A 24239-nucleotide genomic window follows, 5' to 3' on the forward strand; every position below is an offset into this window, starting at 1 on the left:
GCAGTTGTACATCCTAATCCTATGTTTTTCTTTAGTTATCGAAAACATTTGATGCTTGATTCATTTAGTTTCCATTTTGTCCGACAAAATGTGATTATAGTAGTCATTCTTTGATGTATACAACACCAACGCATAATATGCTTGATCAAATTTAAACCTGACTTTGTCTTCCTCCCTGTCAATACCCAATTTCGTCCGGATAAATAAAAAAAAATATCTAGAATCAAGAAAAAAAGGAATTTCTGTTGTTTGGTTATTTTTATTTATTACTATTATTTATTTATTATGTTTTAATTTTATCCTTTATTTTTATCTTTTGTTTTTATTTTATCGTGTTTATCTTTATTCGTTTTTTCTATTTTTATCTATGTATATTTACTTATTTGTTATCAAAGTTTTTCCTTTTTATTTTTCCTTTTCATTTGTTTTTTTAATTCAGAAAAGGAATATTTTCTTAAATGATATATATGCATTGTTAACTAAAATAAAAAATAAAAAATAACAACAAAGCAAGATTCCGGATTAGGGGATGCGTCGTGCAACATTTTTTAATGGTCTCGTCAACAAAAAAGGGACAAAGCAAGATCTCGGATCAGGGGATATGCCCGAGCCTCCAGAAAGCAGTGCAGGGTGTTTTTTCTAAATGGTCTGAGAGCAGATCAGGGAGGGGGTGAACCCATCATCTTCATCCCTTCCTTCTTCATTCTTATCTCCAACACCTCATACCAAAGCCTAACCCTCCTTCATCCATTCCCAACGACCCAAATTATACCTCACGGCCAGCCCCTATCGAAATCCCTTTCTTTTTCATTTTTCAAGTCCAACATGCCACGGCCAAACCAAATACCCATCATCTCCATCCTTATACCACCTCCAACAACATTCATCATTCAACAACGAACTTGAATTGTTAAACTGGACATTCACCAAAAACGCAACAGAAAGAAAATAACAAAATTGCATCTTCAACCCATCCCACACCCAATCAGAAAATCAAAATAGAAAGAGTAAACTGAAAAATAATTTTAACAGTTTGTTAGTGATTTTTTTTTCGATTGCAAGCTCGGTGGTGGCGTGAGCGGCGGTTAGAAGCTCCAGACGGCGGCGACGCTGCAAAAGAGACAAGTGAGTAGGTTCGAGTGGAGGAACGACGATGGAAGTATTCGCAGAACCCCACGGTGGGCGGCTTCGATGGAGAGCGGCGGACCTGGCAGGCGCGGTGGCCAAGCTCGCGCCGACCGGCGATTCACGAAGGAGAGAGCCGTTTCTCGCGCGCGGTGGTGGCTGGAAGCAGTGCTGGTGGCTGGATCGGAAGGGCAGTGACGCGGCGGCCATCTTCGTCGCGGTGGCTGGTCTGGTTCGGAGGTGGCAACCGGCAGGGTCTGTGGCAGCGATCAGCGTACGGGTGGCGTCCTGGTTGGCGGGTGGCGGAGGCGGCCGGTCTGGCGGAAGCGGCAGTGGGTGTGCGGAGGTGACGCCCCTTCATCGGAGCTCTAGGCTGGGAGAAGAGAGCCTTTCTCTCGTGTTTAGCAGAGGAAGAATGAAGGTGTGAGTGGTTTCTGAATAAAGATCTGGGCCTAGCTAATTGGGCCGCGTTTCTCTCTTGCCGCCACACGCGTTTCCATTCATACCCCTTTCATTTGGGCTTAAGCCCACTTTGTTTATACAAACGAAAATAAAAAAAAGCGGAGAGAAAAGATTGGGCCTCAACATAACGCACTTCCATTTTTATCTTCACACCAGTGACGGATACCAAGTTGAAAAAAAGAGTATTGGACCAAACAAAAGGAGCTTCAATTTTTCTTCATACCTCTGGTTTTCATCATCTCTGCACCCTTGTTGGTTTGTTTCTCTCAGCTCTTTTTTAAGCTTTTATTTCTCTATTTTCATTATTTATTGGTTATTACTCTCTTTTTTTTTACTGTATGATAACTCCACTCTTGTATATTGTATCTTATGTTTTGCCGGGTTTATTCATAAAAAATATAAAATAATTAAAAATAAAAGATAAAAGAAAAATACAAAATTAAAAGATAAATTAAAAATTACAAAAATATGTTTAAAGGTTCAGGCACATGTGTGATCGCACGTATCGTCCTTGTCCTAAAACTTTTTCTTCTTCTTTTCTAAAAAAAATAATAAAATAATAATAATAAAATATTTTTAAAGGTTTAGACACATGTGTGATCGCACGCATCGTCCTTGTACTAAAACTTTTTCTTCTTCTTTTCTCAAATAATAATAAAACATTTTAGGTTTAATAGGTTCGGAGGTCCTTATATTTGCAAATTTGTTTCAATTGGGTCCTCCAATTTTGAAAGTGATCAATTGAGTCCCTAATTTGGTCAATCTGATTCAATAATAGGATCGTCGTTAAATGGAGTTAACGATGTTAACTTTGTTATGAAGTGGCAAGCTGAGGCATCCAGGTGGCATCCTTTTGAGCTGTATAGGTGGATTTATAACATTTTTATATTTTTCACAAATAAAATAAAAGCTAAATGAAAGCTAAATGAATTTTCGTGGTTTAATTATAAATCATTAAACCAAACCAAAACAGTGTTTCCCTAATTTCGCAGATTTGCCCAACTTTGAAGACACGAGCTACCTGACCCCAACTTCAACTTCATCTTCCAACTATCAAAAACCCCAAAGCCATCTTCACTTTTTTCACGGAGACAGAAAAACATTGGATAATCATCTTTCACACACAAAAGTTGATTCCTCTCTATTCTCACCACAACCATTTCTTACCCACACAGAAAAACACCTCCCTCAGTATCAATTCATCTTTCATTCTCTCCTCCATCATGTTCAACACCTGAAAAACAGAGAAGAATTCACTCGGCTCCTAACCTCAACCATGTTTCCCATCACATAAATTCATCCTAACGCCCAAAACAGAAAATAGATATCAGAGGGTATGAGAACAATTGTCGGCAGCAAGTTCTAATTTCAAACGAAGGAGGGCAACTGTTGGAGTTAGGTTATGGTAGTGTCGTGTGAAAGGGGAAAGGGATTTCCTCCTTGCAAGCGAAGAAGAGAAAGAGGGAGAGAGAGAGAGTGGTGCACGCCGGCGACGGTGGTTAGGGGCTGCACCGGCGCGAGTAGGGTCCAACGGAGACGCTGGCAGAACCTCTGGTGGTGGCTGTCTCAAGGTAGAAGGCAGAACAGCGTGCCCCAAGTTGGAGGGAGGACCCGTCTCACAGAAAACAAAGAAGGGAGCAGTACAACTGGCTTTAGGAAGCGCCATTGGCTCTAGGCAACGTTGGCGGCAGGCTCGATAGTGGCGGCGACGCGGTGATGGCGGAGAAGAGCGAAGCAGGAGAAGGTCGCGTTGACGCTGGTAAATCTTCCTCCTATGGTGACCGTTATCGCCGGTGGCAGTCCTAGCTTGACGGAGCGTGGTCGTGCAACGGTCGCTCAACTGGAGATCTCGAGGGGTCGCGACGGTTGTGGACACTGGTGCAGGAGTGCTTTGCCCGAAGTGAAGCGGGGCGCTGGGAGAAGCCCTGGTGGTAACCGGCGTCATCGCCGGCGGTCCTGATAGCGAATAGCATCATGACCTAAGGTAGGGGGTTGGGAAACATTGTTTTGGTTTGGTTTAATGATTTATAATTAAACCACAAAAATTCATTTAGTTTTTATTTTATTTGTGAATAATATAAAAATGATATAAATCCACCTATACAGCTCAAAAGGATGCCACCTGGATGCCTCAGCTTGCCACTTCATAACAAAGTTAACATCGTTAACTCTATTTAACGACGATCCTATTATTGAATCTGATTGACCAAATTAGGGACTCAATTGATCACTTTTAAAATTAGAGGACCCAATTGAAACAAACCCGCAAATATAAAGACCTCCGAACCTATTAAACCAACATTTTAAAAGGTTTAGGCACATGTGTGATCGCACGCATCGTCCTTGTGCTAAGACCTTTTCTTCTTCTTTTCTCAAATAAAATACAAAAATACATTTTAAAGGTCAAGCACATGTGTGATCGCTCGCATCGTCTTTGTGCTATAAACCTTTTCTCTTTCTTTTAGAAAAATACAAAAATACATTTTAAAGGTCAAGCACATGTGTGATCGCTCCCATCGTCCTTGTGTTAGAAACCTTTTCTCTTTCTTTTATAAAAATACAAAAATATATTTTAAAGGTCAAGTACATGTGTGATCGCTCGCATCGTCCTTGTGCTAAAAAACCTTTTCTGTTTCTTTTATAAAAAAAATACAAAAATATATTGTTAAGTTTAGGCACATGTGTGATCGTTCGTATCGTCCTTGTGCTAAAAACTTTTCTCCTTCTCACATGAAAATACCAAAATATAAAACATTCACATCTTCAAACAACAATATTGCTAGCCAGAACTACGTGATCCTTGATTCTCCATCAAAAGTGGAGATATGTAGGAGCAAGGCTAGTCCTTGTCAGGTTCACTTCCCCAAAAATCTAAATTTATCTATAATCAATTTCTTAAACAAATCTTTCAAACAATTTCCTAAACAAAATTTCAAGCAGTTTTCTAAAAGAACTACGTAACCCTGATTTCTCATTCTGAATGAGAATACGTAGGAGCAAGGTCAATCCTTGTCGGGCCCAAAAAACTAAAAACTTATATTTTGTTTCTTTAGAGTTTTATTTTAGGGGATAGTTAAACATTTTGAAAACCACATCATATTCGCGTATTTAGTTAAAGGTACTGCCTTCGGGCAGGCGCTGTAGGGTGCTAATACCTTCCCTACGTGTAACCGACTCCCAAACCCAGAATCGGATTTTTGTGGACCATGTCTTATCATTTTATGGTTTTTCTGTAGTTTTCCAAAATAAATTATGGTGGCGACTCCAATCTCTTTTTTCAAACCGTTTCTCTTTTTCTTGATCGTCGTCCCGTCGCGATTCCGGTTGCGACACTCCCCATCTTCATATACCAAAAAACATATTACTTTTCACCTTTGCAACTTCGCACCACACGTAATTACTGGATTGTGTACCTTGGCAACTAGAAAAAAAGATTAAAAAAATGAGTTCTTCCATTTGTAGAAGTTGATTTTGCCGTGCCTTTCTCGATTGTATTGTCTAGACTTAATGATGTAGTAAGGAATTTAGTAACAGATGGTCAAACGTAACATAGTACAAAAATTTGTTTATCAACCAACACTTCATCCAATACATTGATCCTTACAATAACTTACACAAGCTGCAAAAAGAAGTAATAAAACAATAACATTTGTTGATTATCACATTAAGATACATGCATAAATTTATCGGTAAGTTGTTTTGCAGTCATTTGATATTGTTAAGTAAAAAATAAAAATGGAAGTCTGAAATGGTACTTGTGGCCTCAGTTTTAGATATCCATGATACCCTCAACTCTTTCGTATTCCAAATAAATAATCATGTCAGCATTTAAGACATTATTTTTTCTATGTACAATTATAACATTGTCATTCACAAATAATCTCTTTATTTTGTTATGCTTTAATTTGAAGTTAGGTGTCTGTTGCCCATTTTTTAATAGTGAGGTTTAAGAAAGCCACAAATAATGGAACACATAGTGGTTGGAGTATTGTGGAGAGTTTGCAAACAAACACTTTATAAATGTTGTGAATGCACTTTTGTGATCCAAGAAATTAAAATGATAAGTATACTAGTAAGGTTCCCTCCAAATGTCATGAGTTTGTGCTCCCAGAAGAAGAATAAGAACAAAATCGCAACAAAAACAAAACTTGGAAAGAGTCACGCTTAGAAGGCCAAGAAAGAAGAAACGTTTTTCGTTACCTAAAACCCAAATCAACCCCACTCCTTATCCATCGTCGTACTCTTCCCCAAACCCAATTCGGAGAACTTAAACAAGACATCACAAACCTTGAAGACTTCGTTGAGAAGGGAATCAGGATTAATCTTGAAATATATTCCTTTTTGTTAGAAATTTGTTATTGTTTACAAGTCATTCGTCTTGATATCAAACTCTACCGTGTTATCCCAATGTCCTTGCTTTGAGGTTTAAGAAAGCCACAAATAATGGAACACATAGTGGTTGGAGTATTGTGTGGACTTTGCAAACAAACACTTTATAAATGTTGTGAATGCACTTTTGTGATCCAAGAAATTAAAATGATAAGTATACTAGTAAGGTTCCCTCCAAATGTCATGAGTTTGTGCTCCCAAAAGAAGAATAAGAACAAAATCGCAACAAAAACAAAACTTGGAAAGAGTCACGCTTGGAAGGCCAAGAAAGAAGAAACATTTTTCGTTACCTAAAACCCAAATCAACCCCACTCCTTATCCATCGTCGTACTCTTCCCCAAACCCAATTGGAAGAACTTAAACAAGACATCACAAACCTTGAAAACTTCGTTGAGAAGGGAATCAGGATTAATCTTGAAATATATTCCTTTTTGTTAGAAATTTGTTATTGTTTACAAGTCATTCGTCTTGATATCAAACTCTACCGTGTTATCCCAATGTCCTTGCTGTGTAGAATTTTGGCATCTCTTCCAAACTTCTTAGGTCGTATGTATCTTGTAGGTATGTGGACGATGCCCATAAACTATTTGATCAAATGTCTAATAGGGACACGTCTACATTTTCCTAGAATTCACTTATCTAAAGGTATGCTTAAATAGGTCTCTATGATAATGTCAATGCACTTTACTTCCAGCTGGTAGAAGAGGGTGTTGAACCTAAGTTTTTCTCTGTCCTAAGAGTTCTCAAAATTTGTGTTGGAAATGGGCTTCTTCCATTGGGAAAGAATTGCATTGCCATTTGGTTCGTAATGGATTTTCCACTAATGAGTTTGTGCTTAATGCACTTATTGATATAGTGGATAAAATGGACTCTAAGGTTGTAGGTTCAACTCTTTGGGAGAGTTTTATTGTATGGTTGCTTTATGCATGAAGATGAAATTAGAGGGGATATTGTTGCGAACCAACTCTTTGATTTGGAGTCAGACAATGAGCATAACTTTGTACATAAGGGGATTTATGGAAATTCAGGAAAATTATAATATATGGAGTTAGAATGATGATGGTTGATAGAGATTACATTATCAGCCAATTGTATATCTTAATCGTATGATTTTTTTAGTCACCAGAAGTGTTTTATGCTTGATTCCTTCAATTTTTATTTTGTACCATAAATGTGATTACAACAGACATTCCTTGGTGTATACAACATGAGCGCGTAATGTGCTTGATCAAATTTTAACTTGTCTTTGTCTTGTCCCCAATGTCATAAGCCAGAAAACTCATTACTTTTAAGTTATGCAACTTCACACCACATGTAATTACTAGGTTGAGTACCTTGGTGGCTAGAAAAAGCGATTAAATAAATGTGTTCTTCCTTTCGTAGAAGTTGATTTTGTCATACCTTTCTCGATTGTATTGTTTGGACTTAATGATTTCCAACACCACAAAAAGGAAATTCTTTGGCATTTTATGTTTTGAAGCAAGGAATTGAGTAAAAGACATACTTAAATGTAACAATGTATCAAAGCATGTTTATCAACAAATACTTCATCCAATAGATTGGTCCTTATAACAACTTGCACATGCAACAACCAAGGAGAAGTAAAACAATAATATTTGTTAACTATGACATTAAGATACATGCATACTACTGAAATCGATATTTAATTAGGCTTTGCACCAACATTCTTAGGGTGTAAATGGAAACCCTAAATTTATGGAAAATTCGTTTTGCAGTCAATTAATTTTGTCAATAAATAATAAAAGCAAAAGTTTAAATTGGTACCTATGTCGTCAATTTGAAGTATTCCATGCTACCCAAACTGTTCCATACGCCAAATATGTAATCCTACCAGCATTTAGGCAACTTATTTTTTTTTCTATGTATAGGTATAACGCCATCATTCACAAATAGTCTCTTTCCTTTCTTATGTTTTGATTTGAAGCCAAATACCTGTTGCCCCTTTTTTAAAAATGTGGATCAAGAAAGCATTCAAACAGTGCAACACATAATGATTAGAGTATTATGGGGACTACATTATGTCAACATTGTGTGTGCACTTTCATGATCCAGGAAATTAGAATGATAAGTATATTAGTAAGGTTCCTTCCAAATGTTATAAGCTTATGCTCCCAGAAAAAGAATCAAAACAAAATCAACAACGTAAACAAAACTTGGAAAGAGAGACGATTGGAAGGCCAAGAAAGAAGAAATTTGTTCATTACCCAAAACCCAAATTAACCTTACTCATCCATCATCGTATTCTTCCCCAAACCCAATCAGAAGCACTTGAAAAAGTCATCATAAACCTTGAAGACTTTTGTTGAGAAGGACATCATAATCAACCTTGAAATATATGCCTTTTATTATAAATCTGTTATTGCTTGCAAGCCATTCGTCTCAAGATCAAACTCCATCCCCTTATCCAAACATCCCAATTGCATAGAAATTTTGACATCTCTTCCAAGCTTCTTTGAGTTATTTGATCAAATGTCTAATAGGGACACACGTCTACATTTCCCTAGAATTCATTCATCTCATGATATGCCCAAATGGGCCTTTACGGCGAGGTCATTGCACTTTACTTCTAAATGGTAGAAGAGGTTGTTGAACCAAACTTTTTCACCTTCCTGAGATTTCTCAAAGTTTGTGCTGAAATTAGGTCTAATTGACTACGGAAAGAAGTGCATCCTCATTTGGTTTGTGTTGGATTTTCCACTGATGGGTTTGTTCTTAAAACACTTGTTAGACATGTATTTGAAGTGTGGTGACATTCTAAAGGTGCAAAAGAACTTTGACAAAATGCCTCATAGGGACCCCATTTCTGGAATTCCATGCTCACAACTTATTTTCATCATGACCTTCAGATTGAGGAAATGAACATTTTTTGCCAAACCCAATTGGAATAACTTGAGCAAGTCATCATGAACCTTGAAGACTCTGTTGAGACGAGAATCAGAAATAATCCTAAAATATATGCCTTCTTATTAGAAATTTGTTATTGCTTACAAGTCATTCATTCTGATATCAGACTCTACTATCTTATCCCAACATCCTTGTTGCGTGGAAATCTTGACATCTTTCCAAACATCTTAGGTTATATGAGGCTTGTGGGTATGTGGACGATGCCCACAAGCTGTTTGAACAAATGTCTAACAGGGACACATCTCCATTTCCTTGGAATTCACTCATCTCAAGGTATGCCCAAATGGGCCTCTACGACGATGTCATTACACTCTACTTCTACACTATGGTTGTATGGTTAACCTTAATGAAAGAGCAACACTAATTAAAATGGCTTATAGAATCATAGTGGATAAAATGGACTTTCGGACTGTAGGTTCAAATATTTGGGAGAGCTTTGTTGTATGCTTACTTTTTGCATGAAGATAAACTACATGGGAGATTGTTGCAAACAAACTCTTTGATTTGGAGTCAGGCAATGAGCATAACTTTGTACTTATGGGAATTTATGGAAATTCAGGTAGATTATAGGACATGGAGAAAGTTAGAATGATGATGGTTGACAGAAGATTAGATTATCAGACAATTGTATATCCTAGTCATATGATTTTTTTAGTCACCAGAAATGTTTGATGGTTGATTCCTTTAGTTTCTATTTTGTACCACAAAATGTGATTACAACATACATTCCTTGGTGTATATAACATGAACGCGTATAGCGCTTGATCAAATTCCAACCTATATTTCTCTTTGTCGCTAATGTCATACAGGAAAAGTCATTACTTTTAAATTGTGCAACTTCACACCACACGTAATTATTGGGTTGAGTACCTTGGTGGCTAGATAAAACGATTAAATAAATATGTTCTTCCATTTGTAGATGTTGATTTTATCATACATTTTTTTATTGTGCTGTAGAAGTTGATTAAATAAATACCTTTTTATTGTGTTCTTCCATCACCAAAAAATGGAAATTCTTTGGAATTTTATGTTTTGAAGCAAGGAATTAAGTAAAAGACATGTTTAAATGAAACATTGTACAAAAGTTTGTTTATCAACAAACTTCATCCAATATATTGCTCCATGCAACAACTTGCACATGCAACAACTAAGGAGAAGTAAACAATGATATTTGTTAACTATGACATTAAGATATGTGCATACTACTGAAATTGATATTTAATCAAACTCTGCACCAACATTCTTATAGTGAGAATAGAAACCCTAAATTTATGTAGAAGTCGTTTTATAGTTTATTAATTTTGTCAGTGAAAAATAAAAGCTGAAGTCTAAATATGCCCGTACACAATTGCTTCTTTTGGTCATGTTTACTAACAATCCTTTATTGGTAAATGAATTTTAAATTCATTTACTAGGAGCAAAACAGCCATCGATGTATTGTGTTTTGTTAAATAGGAGTTTATTTATTTTAGTTTGAACTTTTTAACTAGAAGAAATCTAAAACACCATATTTGTTGTGTAGATGTAATTTTAAATGTCATGTCCACCTTGGCTTCTCTCTATCTGGATTGAAGTAATGTGTTTTGTTTTTTAATAATTCTAATGACTTGTACGATTCTATGCAGCTTGAGGTTAAATGAAAGTTGTTTGATTTGGCTGAGAGCACTGTCAAGTTGACTAAATTTTGGATTTAGTGAGAACCTAACATTGTTAGCAATTGACTACAAGATATGTTGTAATGTCTTGCAGCTTGTCGTATGGAATTTGGTAGCTTTAAACTCATCCCGTGAAGTATTTCAAATTGATATGTACATGTGCACCATTCACAGGAGATGGTTCTTGTTGCCTTTATTATTTCCTCCTTATATATATAAAAAGAAATCATCAAAATGATCCATAAAATGTTAGTAAAATGTATGAACATACACTAAATTGATGAATGCTTAATATTTTAAAGGCTATTTATATAACTTTATTATTGTTTATACTGTTTAGGATATCGGATAATTACTAAGTGATTAATATATATACATAGCATGTGATACTAGCAAGTGTGCTATAATAAATACCGAGTTTTAGTGATAAAATTAATTCTTTTGGACATAACATAATCTCCTCCAATAATTTAAGTAACGATCCTACATGAGACGAAATTTGTTGTTACTGTTACAAGTCGCGCTTCTGAGGTTAAGAAACCTTGTCAAATTGCAGCGGTAATCATAAAGTCCCACGTTATTTGTGTCTCATGGAAATTTCATTATATTCTTGTTCATGTAACCTGATCTTAATCGTAGAAGAGAAGGAACTAAATCATGCAGGGAAGATTAATCTATTTCAATGACATTCTTTAACGTATTGGGTTATTTGACAAGATATATATAATTCCCGTCTGACAGTGCATGCCATTATCTTTATCTTCTAATTCATAAGTATTATGAACTATAAGCATGATAGCAAGATGTGTTAAAGAATGCGATTAAAGTCGAGATAGAGGTGAATATCCTCCACAGGTGAAGTTCCTTCGTTTCTAGAATTGCATACATCGAAAACAATATAATGACCCACTTTTCTCTTACATGTAGGTGAGTCAAAATTGGATTAGAAAAAAAGTAACTAAGTGTATATTTTTGTTAGATATATTGTGATTATGATGTCTGCATGCAAAATTTGTGGTCCAGGAAATTAGAATGATAAGCATACTAGTAAGGTTTCCTCTAAATGCCATGAGCTCCCAGAAGAAAAATAAAAATAAAATAGAAACGAAAAGAGAACTTGGAAAGAGACATGCTTGGAAGCCCAAGAAAGAAGAAACGGTCTTTGTTACCCAAAACCCAAATCAACCACACTCCTTATCCATCGTCGTCCCTCCCCAAACCCAATTAGAAGCACTTGAACAAGTCATCACAAACCTTGAAGACTCTATTGAGAAGGGCATTAGAATGACCCTGAAATATATGTCTCTTAATTAGAAATTTGTTATCGCTTGCAAGTCATTCGTCCTAGTATTCGAGTCCACCGCCTTATCCTAACATCCATGTTGCGTAGAAATTTTGGCATCTCTTCTAAGCTTCTTAGGTTGTATGCGGCGTGTGGGTATGTAGACGATGCCCAAGAGTTATTTCATCAAATGTCTAATAGAGACATGCCTGCATTTCCTTGGAATTCGCTCATCTCAAGGTATGCGCAAATGGGCCTCTATGACGACATCATTACACTCTACTTCCAAATGGTAGAAAAGCGTGTTGAACCTGACTTTTTCACCTTCCCGAGAGCTCTCAAAGTTTGCGCTGGAATTGGGCCTGTTCGATTGGGGGAAGAATTGCATTGCCATTTGGTTCGTGTTGGATTTCTCACTGAAGGGTTTGTGCTTAACGCACTTGCTAACATGTATTCGACGTGTAGTGACATTGTAAAGGCGCATAGAGACCTCATTTCGTGCAATTCCATGCTCACTACTTGTGTTCATCGTGGCCTTGAGATTAGGGTAGTGAACATTTTTCACCAAATGATTTTCCAAGGGTGTGAACCTTATTCTGTTAGAGTATCCACCATTCTTACATGTATGTCTTTGCTATGTTTAGGCATCCAAATTCATGGATGAGTAGTTCGACGAGGACTTGAATGGAACCTGTCCATAGCTAATTCCTTGATGGTGATGTACTTCAGTCATGGTAGGTTAAAAAAGGCATGTTAGATATTCAATCTAATGCGATAGAGGGATATGGTTTCGTGGAATTCTATAATATCTCCACGTTGCAAACACCAAGAAGCCCTTGCCTTTTTGGAGCAAATGGAGGAATCTGGTGTTGAGCCTAATAAAATAACGTTTGTTTCGATATTATTAGCTTTTGCCCACTTTGTCTCGGTGAAGGAGGGAGAGAAAGTTTTTTCTCTAATATGCAAAAAAATATAAAATACACTAGTGCAGCGAGGGGCTTTTACCGCGGTTGATTTTCACTATACGTCGCGGTTCATGAACCGCGGCATATTCAGCCGCGATAGTAAGTCAGACACTTTATGCCGCGGTTCTAACCGCGGTATATAGGCTGAGGAATATGCCGCGGTTGTCTAGGGAACCGCTGCCTAAATTCATTTTTTTTAAAAAAAAAAATTAAAAAAAAAATTAAAAAATGCACTATATGCCGCGGTTGAACCGCGGCATATAGGCCGACGAGTATGCCGCGGTTAGTGTCAAAACCGCGGCCATATGTCTCGTTTTTTAAAAAAAAAAAGAAGCACTATATGCCGCGGTTGTGGTTAGAACCGCGGCATATTCCCCTGCAGTTTTTTAAAATAGCAGGTCTGTTTTTGTGATATCCACTACCACAAAAACAGACCTGCATATAAAAACATTTACAGAAATTCAATTTCAACATAACAAACACATGTTCAAATGTATTTCAACATCAAATAAAGTAGAGAGTCTAAGAAAATTCTATCTAATCAAATGCATTGTTTAAATCTAAATCTAAGAGCTATTGTATAATCTAACTATATACTTCGCAGCAGCGTTCCTAATGAATAGTAGTGACTTCTCAGGAACTGGTGTAGTAGTCTTGAATCTCTGCAAAAGACAATTCATTTTAATTAGTGTATATGAATTCAACATTTGTTAAAAAATCAAAATTTGTTAAAGTTAAATATTACCGTTTCCCAGCTTCTTGTGATGTGAGAACGAACAATATGGGTCATCCAATACATTACATAGTATCCACACTCATATGACCCATTTTGTCTGTTACACTACAATATATCATCACAGTTGATAATAGTTAGTGAATAACATTTGTTATAAAACAATTATAACAAAGTATGACTTTAGCATATGTCAAACCTTGAGAGAAATCCAAGCAATCTTTCTACTCTTAACAATTGATCTCCCGTCCATCATCATACTTGCTGGAATAGAACTGTATATAAAAAAATGTTTTAGCATTCAGTTATATAACAAAGAAAGTCCAAACATTGAGGTTCTTACCAATCAATTGCTTGTCTGAGTTGTGTGGGAGGAGGCCTGTGCAATGAGCAGAACCACAAAGCATAGTTGTCTTGCACAGACATAACAAGAAGTTGCCAATGGCGCCTGAAATTCATAATAACGTAACTATTAAATATTAAAATCACATATGGAACATTATTATGTTAACAAAGTTCACTTACCCGGATATATAAGGCAAAAAGTATATTTTCTTGCCCCTTCGAAAACTGCTTATCATTCTCGTGTTGATATCACTACAAGAAAAATCACAGTTACATACGGTCAAAATCCGTATATAACCTTCAAAATCCGTATATAAAATGATATTACATACGGATTATATACGGACAAAAATCCGTATATAAAAGAAGCGTAGCTAAGTTATATACGGATATATCCGTATATAATTTACATACGGAAAAATCCATATATAATTTATATACAGAAAATCCGTATATAATTTATATACGGAAAATCCGTATATAATTTATATACGGAAAATCCGTATATAATTTATATACGGAAAATCCGTATATAAAATCCGTATATAATTATATACGGAAAAATCCGTATATAATTTATGATTTTATAAAAAAAAAAATAGTTGATTCTGCATCTGTATTGGATGTGAAAGTAGTTTTATAAGGCGGAGAGTGACCTTATTTGGGTGAACTATATAAGAAATTGTATATGAAGCAGGTGCTTTTCAGGATTTCACATGCCACATGGCAACGCACAAATTCATTACCCATTCACAATCCTATCCTTTTGGATAAGATTCTTCATACATCAACAAATTTCCATTTCTTTGCCATTAATCATCAAACATATACACAGAAGCAAAGATAGTCACTCACTGAACAAAAAATTTATATTTTGAATCAAGGGTTAATGGCTTCTGCTTGTGCCTCCTCTGCCATTGCTGCTGTTTCCATCTCCACGCCAAGTCAAATGAATCTATAAACTCCTATGGCAAACGAATCTATAAACCAAATCACGGAATACATCAATCCAAATAATACTCTACTTTGATTAGACATGTATTCGAAAACATGCTCTTTAATATCAAATCTTAGTAATACTTTAATGAATATTTAAAGTGAACATCATAATGAACAACTATTTTAAAGTGAATCAAGGGTTAATGGCTTCTGCTTGTGCCTCCAAACAATTAATCCATATTTCAATTAGCTTAAGCATTAAATTGCTTTTAAAAGAAATGCCTCCAATCAATTAAGTGCACACCATAGTTGGAATAAACCAGTGTATTTTCTCGTGCATAACATATTTTCTTTTACTAGTATAAACAAGAAACGTGGAACAAAGAAGACAACAGAGCTCATTCCGGTTTGAACATACCCTGACACCACCAATTTCCTGAACTGAAACAGAATCCACATATCCAAGATCATTTGCATTCGGTTGGCTGAGTTTCAACTATAGCAGGAAAATAAAATTGATTAGACGGAAAGCATAAAACATTTTCATAACCAAATAAGCAAAAACACAAACCATAGCAACAGAATCAGTTGTTCTGCAAAATCGTCATAGTTCAAACTTTGAGCTGATTTTCAGAACCATAAGCCTATATGCAATAATATTTAAGTTAGAAAACAATCTAGACTTGAATACTTATAATGTTCATATTAATTCAATAGCGAGAAACAACTAAAACCATCCATAAGGGAAAAAAGACTTCACACACTCTTAACGGTCACAGAAATGCAAAGCCATCTCTCCAACTACTCCTCCATTAACAATCACTTTGGCACTAGAATCTGCTACTGCCTTCATGAGCTCCTCTATTTTAGCCTCTTCAATTTTTGAATAATTTTCCAGCTATATAAATAAAAAAAAGAAGAGAGAAAATTCAGTTAGCAAAGCATCAAATAATATAGGAAAACAAAACATTAGAAAAATTAGGGTCTATAAAATCCCAAGGATAGCGGTGCAGCCTAAGGTATAATAACTATCGAAGCACATAAGGTTGGACCAGCAAGCAAAGATGTTCCTGAATCCACAATAGCAGCACAACCACCCTCACAAACACCTAAAAGAACATTGATATGTTTCAGAATTTAACGCACATTAATCAAAGCATATGCAACAAATAGGAGAAAAAGAATCTCATTTCACAAACATTGATGTAAAGATATAGTTTTTTGACCCTGCATTTCTTGAAAATAAATTCAAGTATTAGGAAGTAAAAAATTCAGTCTAGATTCACTCCTTATACCATATTCCAAAGCATCTTAACCACTCAATGACTCCACTAGTAAATCCCAAAATAGAAGTTTTTATTGTCGAGGAACAATAAAATCACCTGTAGAAGCACCTCCAATGAAAAACTCTCCAATTTCAATCTTCAAAAGATAACTTTCATGCTCAAGAATTTTCTGGTGTGAATACATACATACAACATACATACATACATATATCTGTCTGTGTATTTAAAAGGAATTCCTAATCAAATAAATTGTGTTTTTGCTAACCTACCAGTAACCTTTTTTAGTAACTGGAATATAAGTGTGGTCTCCTTTAAAGTGCTTTAGGTTAACACCACCGAAAACCATTTCACCACCTTTTTTCGCATTTGGATACCCATTCAACAAAAAGGAAAACACCTTCTCACTGATAAGATTTTGCTCTACCATTTTGTACCTGTGATCTTGCATTTGCGACTCATTCAATAATATTCTCAATCACCAAACACATAAAACAAAACATACCTTAAAAGCCCTCTGAATCTTCCCTAAATGCAACACCCCCTAAACGCAACACCGGTAGCACAATGAAGATCTCCTAAAGATGCATCACAAGAATCCCATAAAGCTTAACAAAAAGTGGTGGACAGAAACCTTCTTCTTTGCATAAAAAAGTGGTCGCCGGACACATTAAACTTGACCAGAGTAGCTTCCTTGTCGAGGCGCAAGAAGCAGTTGCGGCGACCGCGGACGAGGTTGATGATGGCGAGGCAGTTGTCACAAGCAACGGTGAGGGCGCACTCACCGAACGGTTCAGGGCAAGGTCGTTGATAGCGCCGTGGTAGTGGAAGAAAAGCGTAGTAAGATGGACGAAGCCGTCCGCGTAAAAAATGGTGAGAGAGCCAGCGACGTTGGCGGAGATGAGGTTGCGGGGGAACGAAAGATTGGTAGGGGCGTAGAAGGAGAAGGCGGTGACAAAGGCAGAGTGTTGGTGAAGGGAACTGAGGGAGGAGGCGGTGGAGAGGTCGTAGAGATGGATGGTGTCGTCGTCACACTCCTCGCTCTTCTTCCTAAAACCCTAGGTTTTTTAACACTGAGACAAATGAAAGAAGCTTGGAGACAAATGAAAGAAGCATGGAGGCAAAACAGAAAAACGAAAACCTATCCTTTTAGTTTTACTTTTTATTAATTTGTAATAATTCATTTTAAAATTCCATATGTAATATTAGAAGGTAATGTATATCAGATTACATGCCAATTTTAAATGGTCACACATGGATTATATCTTCAGGTAATCTTTCCGTCATGCGTCAACATTACATATTTTATATACATAAAAAAATCCGTATATAAAATCGGTATTTAACTCTTTTTGTGTGATCCGTATATAAAATCTGTATGTAATATTTATATTACATACGGATCAAAATCCGTATATAAATATCAGTAGATAATTCTCATTTTTCTTGTAGTGTATGATCAAAATCATTTGATTCATGAATGTCTTGGGGATCAATGAATCCATAATCATCAGAACGCCCCAACTTATTAGTGACCCCAGACATATACCTGAAATCAAAAATTAACTTTGATATAAGGATACTTGATATATAAATCAATTTTATATATAAATAATTGGTCATAGACTTACATCGTCCATAGTTGAATAATTGAAATATTCAACTCTTGTGTTCCCGACGCAAGCTCACGGACATCTTGGCTATTAAGGTATATTGGGACCTCAAAGCCATGCCCAAATACATTAGCATCATACTGAACCTCCAAAGGCTTATCATCAAGGATGTCAGCAAGTAGATGCAATGAAGAAAGAGGGTCATCCTCAAATAGAGGAATCTTCTGTTGTTCCTGCGTCTGTTGTTACATGAAAAGATAAGATAAGTTTTGACATCAAAAACCTTTAAAATTGAGAAGTGTAAAGAAGAATTTCATACCGAGGGGTCAGAAACTGGTTTAACCAAAAATTTAGGCCAAGTGATAAACGACTTATATGCTTGTTCCACAGTGAAAATCTCTTCCGTGGACAGTGGAACCGAGGCATCTGGCATGATCATTTCATCCACTGATACCTTCACCTCATCCTCTAATAGTTGCATACCATGACATACAGTCGCTGACCTAAACTCTGTTCCACGAGCTACCAGCACCATCTCATCTTCTTCTAAAATGTATAGCAGACATGGACTACCATCGTCCATGTCATCCTCTGGGATGGCTGATGCGGAACAACTTCCTTTGCCGCTTCTCCCTGTCAGAGTAAATGTTAGATTATACAAGAGATAGAAATAATTGCACATAAATGTTTATTAAGTTTACCTGTGGGAGGGGGAGGGACCACATGTTCCTCTATAGGAGACTGCATCGGGCGCATGCTCTGAAACTGCTCCTGGTAGAGCATCTGGAATTCAGCCCTCACCTCGGCCCTGATCTCCTGCATAAGGTCTTGTCGGACCTTTTTTGTGATCTCTTCTGTCATCCTTTGTGTATCGCTGTACGAATATGAAGGCTGACGAGAAGAGCTCCCAAAATAATCCATAATGCCTACTCCAGGACCTGCAGCACGTACACGTCCAGGGTGCTCAGGTCGTCCAATTGCAGCAGCAAGAATATCCTGGCGACCCTCTGGAGTGAATTGGCCTTGGGAGCTCTGCTCAACCAAGGCGTCCTGTAACATTACAAAACACCATTATTCTTTAAATAGTTTAATGTAGTATGTATAATGACAATATTCATGAGCCTTAACACCGCTGACAAACGTGTGAACTTAGTTGAACCGACATACAAAGGTGTTTCTGCATCAGTCGACATCGTCTCATACACATGAGCTTTGGCAAAATTTTCTGCTCCAACATCGCGGATCATGTCCTCCAATTTGTCTTCATCCGGTCGATCTTCTTCCATGGTGGAATCAGTAACATTTACACTTTGAGAGTCAATGGGAAAATCCATTTCTTCGCCGTGCCAGATCCATGTTGTATAGCATCTTAGAAAACCATCACATATAAGATGTTCTCTAATTTGAGTTGCGTTCAACTTTCTCTCATTCAAACAGTTCACACAAGGACATCTAAACTTCACTTCATCATTAGTTCTCCCCTCATTACGTTGCGCAAATTGTATAAATTCCTCTACACCTCTCTCGTACTCAGCACTAATACGTGGTAAATTAATCCAATTTCGATCCATATTCCTAAATATTACATAAATAATATTTTAAGGTTTATAAATAATACAAGAACTACAACACACATTACCAAAACTATAGCAAAAACCATATCATACATTACCAAAACTATAACAATTTCATGCACTATCAAAATTAAAGCAAAAATTATACCAAAACTATAGAAACTTCATACATTACCAAAACTATAGCATTATGCAAAAATTAATGAAGCAATCACGTTAAAAATGCAAATGGACATAAATACCTGGAAGAGGAACGGCGGCGGAGAGGGTGAAAAACGCAACACAACGGCGGCGGCGGCGGAGAGGGTGAAAAACGCCAGGAAATCACGATTTTGAACGGCTAAAACTCGTTTTTAAAGTCAAAAACGAATAATGACCGAACAATTTTGAGTTTAAACGGTTAAAAACGCAAAATCTGAGATGAAGGGTGGTTCGGAGGAAGAAGAAACGCGAAATCAGAGAGAACGCGCGAGGAAGACGATGCACTGTTCCAAGTTTTGTTTTTTAACTCTGAACGGGGGAATCTACCGCGGTTCACTACTTAACCGCGGTATAAAAGGGTTATATGCCGCGGTTTAACCCCCAACCGCGGCATATACTAATTTAAAAAATTATCAGAAATGGCATTTTTGAAATTATATTCAAACTATATGCCGCGGTTCAGCGGGCAACCGCGGCATAAACATCGAAATATTTCAAATGAACATTAAATTAATTTCATATAGGAGAATATGCCGCGGTTCTCTGGGGAACCGCGGCATATACCCCTGAAACGTGTTCAACACAACTGTCTCCCCAACTGCCTTTCAGAGAATTTCAGAAGTTACAGGGGGTATATGCCGCGGTTCCCCAGAGAACCGCGGCATATACCCCCTGTAACTTCTGAAATTCTCTGACTGGCAGAGGAGTTGAGACGTTACAGGGGGTATATGCCGCGGTTCTCTGGGGAACCGCGGCATATACCCCTGTAACGTCTCAACTTCTCTGACCCAGTCAGCACCTGCAATAAATTGGCAGGTTATATGCCGCGGTTGTGCAGAGAACCGCGGCATATACTCTGTTATTAAATTTTTTATTCATACGTGGCGTCAAAGGCAATGGTTGACTGGGGTATATGCCACGGTTCCCAGTAGAACCGCGGCATATATGTTCGTTTTATTTACAAAACTGCCACCGCGCACTATTATGCTGCGGTTTTCGTTGAACCGCGGCATAATGTGCGCTGTAAAAACCCGATTTTTTACTAGTGATAAAACCAATTATGGAACATTATGGTTGTATGGTTAACCTTTATGGAACATTATGGTTGTCTGGACTTAATGATTTCCAACACCACAAATAGAAAATTCTTTGACATTTTATGTTTTGAAGTAAGCAATTGAGTAAGACATGTTTAAACGTGATATTGTACGAAAGTTTTTTCATCAACTAAAACTTCATCCAATAAATTGATCCTTGCATCAACTTCCACGTGCTGCAGCCAAGGAGAAGTAAAACAATGATATTTATTGACTATAGCATTAAGATACGTGCAAAATATTGAAATTGATATTTAATGAGATATTGCACAAGCCTTCTTGGGTTGAAAATAGAAACCCTACATTTATGGACAAGTCGTTTTGCAGTCAATTAATATTGTAAAAATAAAAAATTAAAATTGAAGTCTGAATTTGGTACGTGTACCCTGAGTTTGAGATAGTTCCATACTACCCTCAACTCTTCCCTACGCCCAATAAGTTATCATGTCAGCATTTAAGAAACTTATTTATTCTTTTCTTTGTACAACTATAACGCCCTCATTCAAAAATAGTCTCTTTCTTTTCTTTTCTTATGCTTTGATTTAAAGCGAAGTACATGTTGATTTAACGGTGAGACTTAAGAAAGTATATAAACAACACAGAACGGTTGAAGTATTGTGGGTACTTTGCAAACATATATTTTGTCAACGCACTTTTGGCTCCCCACAAATCCCATGAGCGTAGCACGGATGTGAGCGAAATTCCCCCGCCATTGTCCACTTCTCTTCCCCATCCTTCTTGCTGTACACCCTCGCACTACCATCGTGATCGAGGGTCAACCTCCGTTGCAGCACCGTGCCGTAATCAGTGCTTCTGAAATTGAAGTTATCGGAAGAAACCAGGTACCCCAAATCATCAAGCACAGCGACCCTGCTATCGATGTAAGTGGACCTGCCATTTCCAGCACCACCGTTCCCGAAGTTGTTGTTCTGAAGCCAAGGGTCCGGCCGATAAACGCTGGAAACTTGAGGACCCTGGTACATGATGCGAAGAACATTCTCGAAGTCGAAGAAGAGCCTGTGGAAACCGGAGGAGTAGTTGCTCCCGCTTCTCGAGGAAACCAAGCTGCCACTCTTCGTCAGAGGTTGACCAGGAAGAAGCGTGTCGGTTGGGAAATCTAAGCTCTGCCATATCACAACCTCGGAGGAACTGTTCCGGCTTTCGAGGAGTACGAGGTTCCCGTTGTCGTACAAACGCAACTGGACTTGGTTGGATTCGGCGGCGGTGTTGGTGGACCACACTTGGAACTGGCCAGCGTCGGTGAGTTCGAGGTTACCGGTCGTGAGAAGGGATAGCGTGGAGCGTTTTCCGTTTACCGGACGGTCCCGGTTGGCCATCCAAACGACGGTGTCCGGGGAGCGCGTGTACCATATTGCGAAGCAGAAAGCGTTTTGTCCGACGGCGTAAAAGCCCGCTGTGAATGTTTTTTGAGGTGATGACACTATGACATCTTCTTTGAAGTTCTCGACGGAAAGAGGCAAAGAAGACGAAGCATGGAAATTATGGAAGAATATGAGAGAAAGGAGAAGAGCGAAAGACAGCATTGAAGGTGCCATTTTGCATGATACTGTGTGCTAATGATGAAGTTGGTGTCATTATTTAAAACGAAAGAGTCAAAGAAGCCAACATTTTCATCTCCTCCTGTTTTTCTGAGTACTTACATCATCTGTTACTCATGAAAATGAAGAGTCAAAGATGTTAATGATGAACAAAGTTGGTTGATTTTTGGAAGGCAAGAAACCAATGAAAAAGACTATTAAGTGCAGTGGTTTTCTTGAAGACTGATTGAATATGTGTTGGAAGATAATGTTGAAAGATTTGGAGAAGAAAGTGTTGATTAAAATATGAGTTTGATGGTTTACTTATAGAAAAGAGAAATGAGAAGTAAACGCATATGATGTGAACAGTTGAGGTGCATGAAAGTAAGGATGAAAGTTCAAAAACATATGGAACTATGCTTTGGTCAAAATATATAATTTGAACAACCAAAATTTTAAATCAACACTGTTCACTTTCCAACCTTTTTCATAAAACAATCACTGTAGATTACTGTAGTGATGACTATTGGCATAAATAACTGAAATACAACCATTCTAAAATTTCTTCTAAAACCTATCCTAATAAATTCTACGAAAATTTATGCCATCGTTATCAATATCTTGTTATATAATCTATAAATATTTCATCTCATGCATGTTTTAAAACTTTTTACAAACTTTTTTGGAGTTGCATTAAGCATAACCAACCTACTAAGACTCTCACCTTTGTGATTATACAATAGACCAAATGATTAAAATAAAAAAGAATAATAGTTGCGACAATCAGAAATTTAAAATATTTATTTTTCATTATGCATATAAAAATTGTAGTAGACTAGAGAAACTCCCTAATTTAAAAACTTTTTTTTCCAAAAATATATTAATTTATACTTAAACAAGAATTATTTACAAGTAAACCACTTTTGACCATTCTTTTATCACTTTAAAATGTAATCACTTTGGAAAAATATTGAAGATGGAAAAGTTGAGGGAATTGCAAAGAAGACTAAATAAGTGATCGAGTAGCTCAATGTCAACCTTCTGAATGCATTGATTGCTAAGGCAGAAAACACGACTTAACATGCAATCTTCAGTTATCTATTCACATCAGGAACAGAAAAGTATATTATAATGTTATTCTCTTCTTTTAATATATTTATTATAAAAAAAGTAAACAAAACCTGTGTAAACTTTCAAAGTTAAGAGAATATTTTGATACTTCATACAGACTAAACATATTTAAAGTTGAACAGAAAAGGATTAAAATGAATTATTTATTTTAAAGTAAGCTTATTCATATGCTGTGTGATTCAACATAGGTGTGATAATTCTTTTTATAATTTAAAGGGAGTTATTTCTTTTGGTTTCAAGAAAGGTATTTTCTTCCAAGAGGTGTGGTATTCATAATTGGTGTTTATTTCTTGTAGCTACAAGAAATGTGTTTTCTTCGTCTCTTGTGATTTTTCTTCATATTTTAAACTATTAATTACATTAGTGTTTTAAATATTCAATTTGATAGTGTTTGATTAGTAATTCTAGTTAAGTTGATTAATAACTAGACATAAAATCTTTTGATCTTAACTAGTAATTATTGTGTAATTTTTTCTTATCCTCACATTTTTTATTTTAATTCTTTGATTGCCTCTATTTTTTAAAAAAATTTAAAGTTTTTATCTTTAACATTAAACCAATTCACCATTTCTTTTGGTTTGTGTCCAACAAATATTTAGTTGTACGATTCTAACACTTGGCTGGCTTAGTACCCTAAGTGGCATGACCACCTTGCTTCCCCTTCTCCTTCTTATCTTTTCATCTTTTATTCCATCATTTTGTTTTATTTTTAGCTTATGTTGTTTTTCCATTTTCTATATTTGAATCCATCTCGTCTTTTTTCCTTCTAGAATCTTTTGAAGTGAACCTTTACCTTTAGATAAGTTAGTTATCTTAATATTTAGTGAGAATCTTAATTAGACTTTCTTAATCAAACATTATCAAAAACAACTTGCACTCCTTAAATATGTAAGATGAACTCACATTGTTAAATCAACCCTTCTTTTGCTAAGTTGGTGCAATTTTCACAAAAATCAAGTTGCTGACTTTCGCTCTGTATTGG

General features: G+C 36.5%; 2 protein-coding genes, 1 long non-coding RNA gene and 1 pseudogene across 5 annotated transcripts; 1 reads left to right on the forward strand and 3 right to left on the reverse strand.

Moving 5' to 3' along the window:
• The first annotated feature begins 11588 nt into the window (after positions 1-11588).
• On the forward strand, positions 11589-20632 carry LOC108346827 (pentatricopeptide repeat-containing protein At4g25270, chloroplastic-like; annotated as a pseudogene).
• LOC128194091 (uncharacterized) lies at positions 13157-14123 on the reverse strand. The gene is made up of 5 exons (XM_052868811.1): positions 14062-14123; positions 13880-13984; positions 13736-13811; positions 13549-13644; positions 13157-13465 (listed from the first exon to the last, which is right to left on the reverse strand). The coding sequence occupies exons 1-5, from the start codon at positions 14115-14117 to the stop codon at positions 13370-13372; spliced, it is 429 nt and encodes a 142-aa protein (XP_052724771.1). The 5' UTR covers positions 14118-14123; the 3' UTR covers positions 13157-13369.
• On the reverse strand, positions 14683-17357 carry LOC108347297 (uncharacterized). Of its 3 annotated transcripts, XR_008245399.1 has the most exons (7): positions 16376-17357; positions 16203-16242; positions 15850-15929; positions 15585-15718; positions 15392-15464; positions 15239-15316; positions 14683-14861 (listed from the first exon to the last, which is right to left on the reverse strand). It is a non-coding gene; the product is annotated as an uncharacterized LOC108347297 (long non-coding RNA). The 3 variants fall into 3 exon arrangements; XR_008245398.1 differs by having other exon boundaries at positions 14683-15316; positions 16376-17351; XR_008245400.1 differs by having other exon boundaries at positions 14683-15316; positions 15873-15929; positions 16376-17344.
• A 524-nt stretch (positions 20633-21156) lies between the features above and the next one.
• On the reverse strand, positions 21157-22185 carry LOC108346828 (putative receptor protein kinase ZmPK1). Its single transcript, XM_017585868.2, has one exon. It carries the CDS (start codon positions 22142-22144, stop codon positions 21233-21235), a length of 912 nt encoding a protein of 303 aa, XP_017441357.2. The 5' UTR covers positions 22145-22185; the 3' UTR covers positions 21157-21232.
• Positions 22186-24239: the final 2054 nt, after the last annotated feature.

This window comes from Vigna angularis, chromosome 9 (genome assembly GCF_016808095.1).
Source record: "Vigna angularis cultivar LongXiaoDou No.4 chromosome 9, ASM1680809v1, whole genome shotgun sequence".
Lineage (NCBI taxonomy): Eukaryota > Viridiplantae > Streptophyta > Magnoliopsida > Fabales > Fabaceae > Vigna > Vigna angularis.

Coding starts and splice junctions, on each gene's coding strand:
- LOC128194091 (XM_052868811.1), bottom strand. CDS start 14,117: ATGATAAGCAGTTTTCGAAGGGGCAAGAAAATATACTTTTTGCCTTAT. Junction 13,812..13,879: donor CTCAGACAAGCAATTGATTG/GTAAGAACCTCA, acceptor TTTTATATACAG/TTCTATTCCAGCAAGTATGA. Junction 13,466..13,548: donor TCACAAGAAGCTGGGAAACG/GTAATATTTAAC, acceptor TGTCTTTTGCAG/AGATTCAAGACTACTACACC.
- LOC108346828 (XM_017585868.2), bottom strand. CDS start 22,144: ATGGCACCTTCAATGCTGTCTTTCGCTCTTCTCCTTTCTCTCATATTC.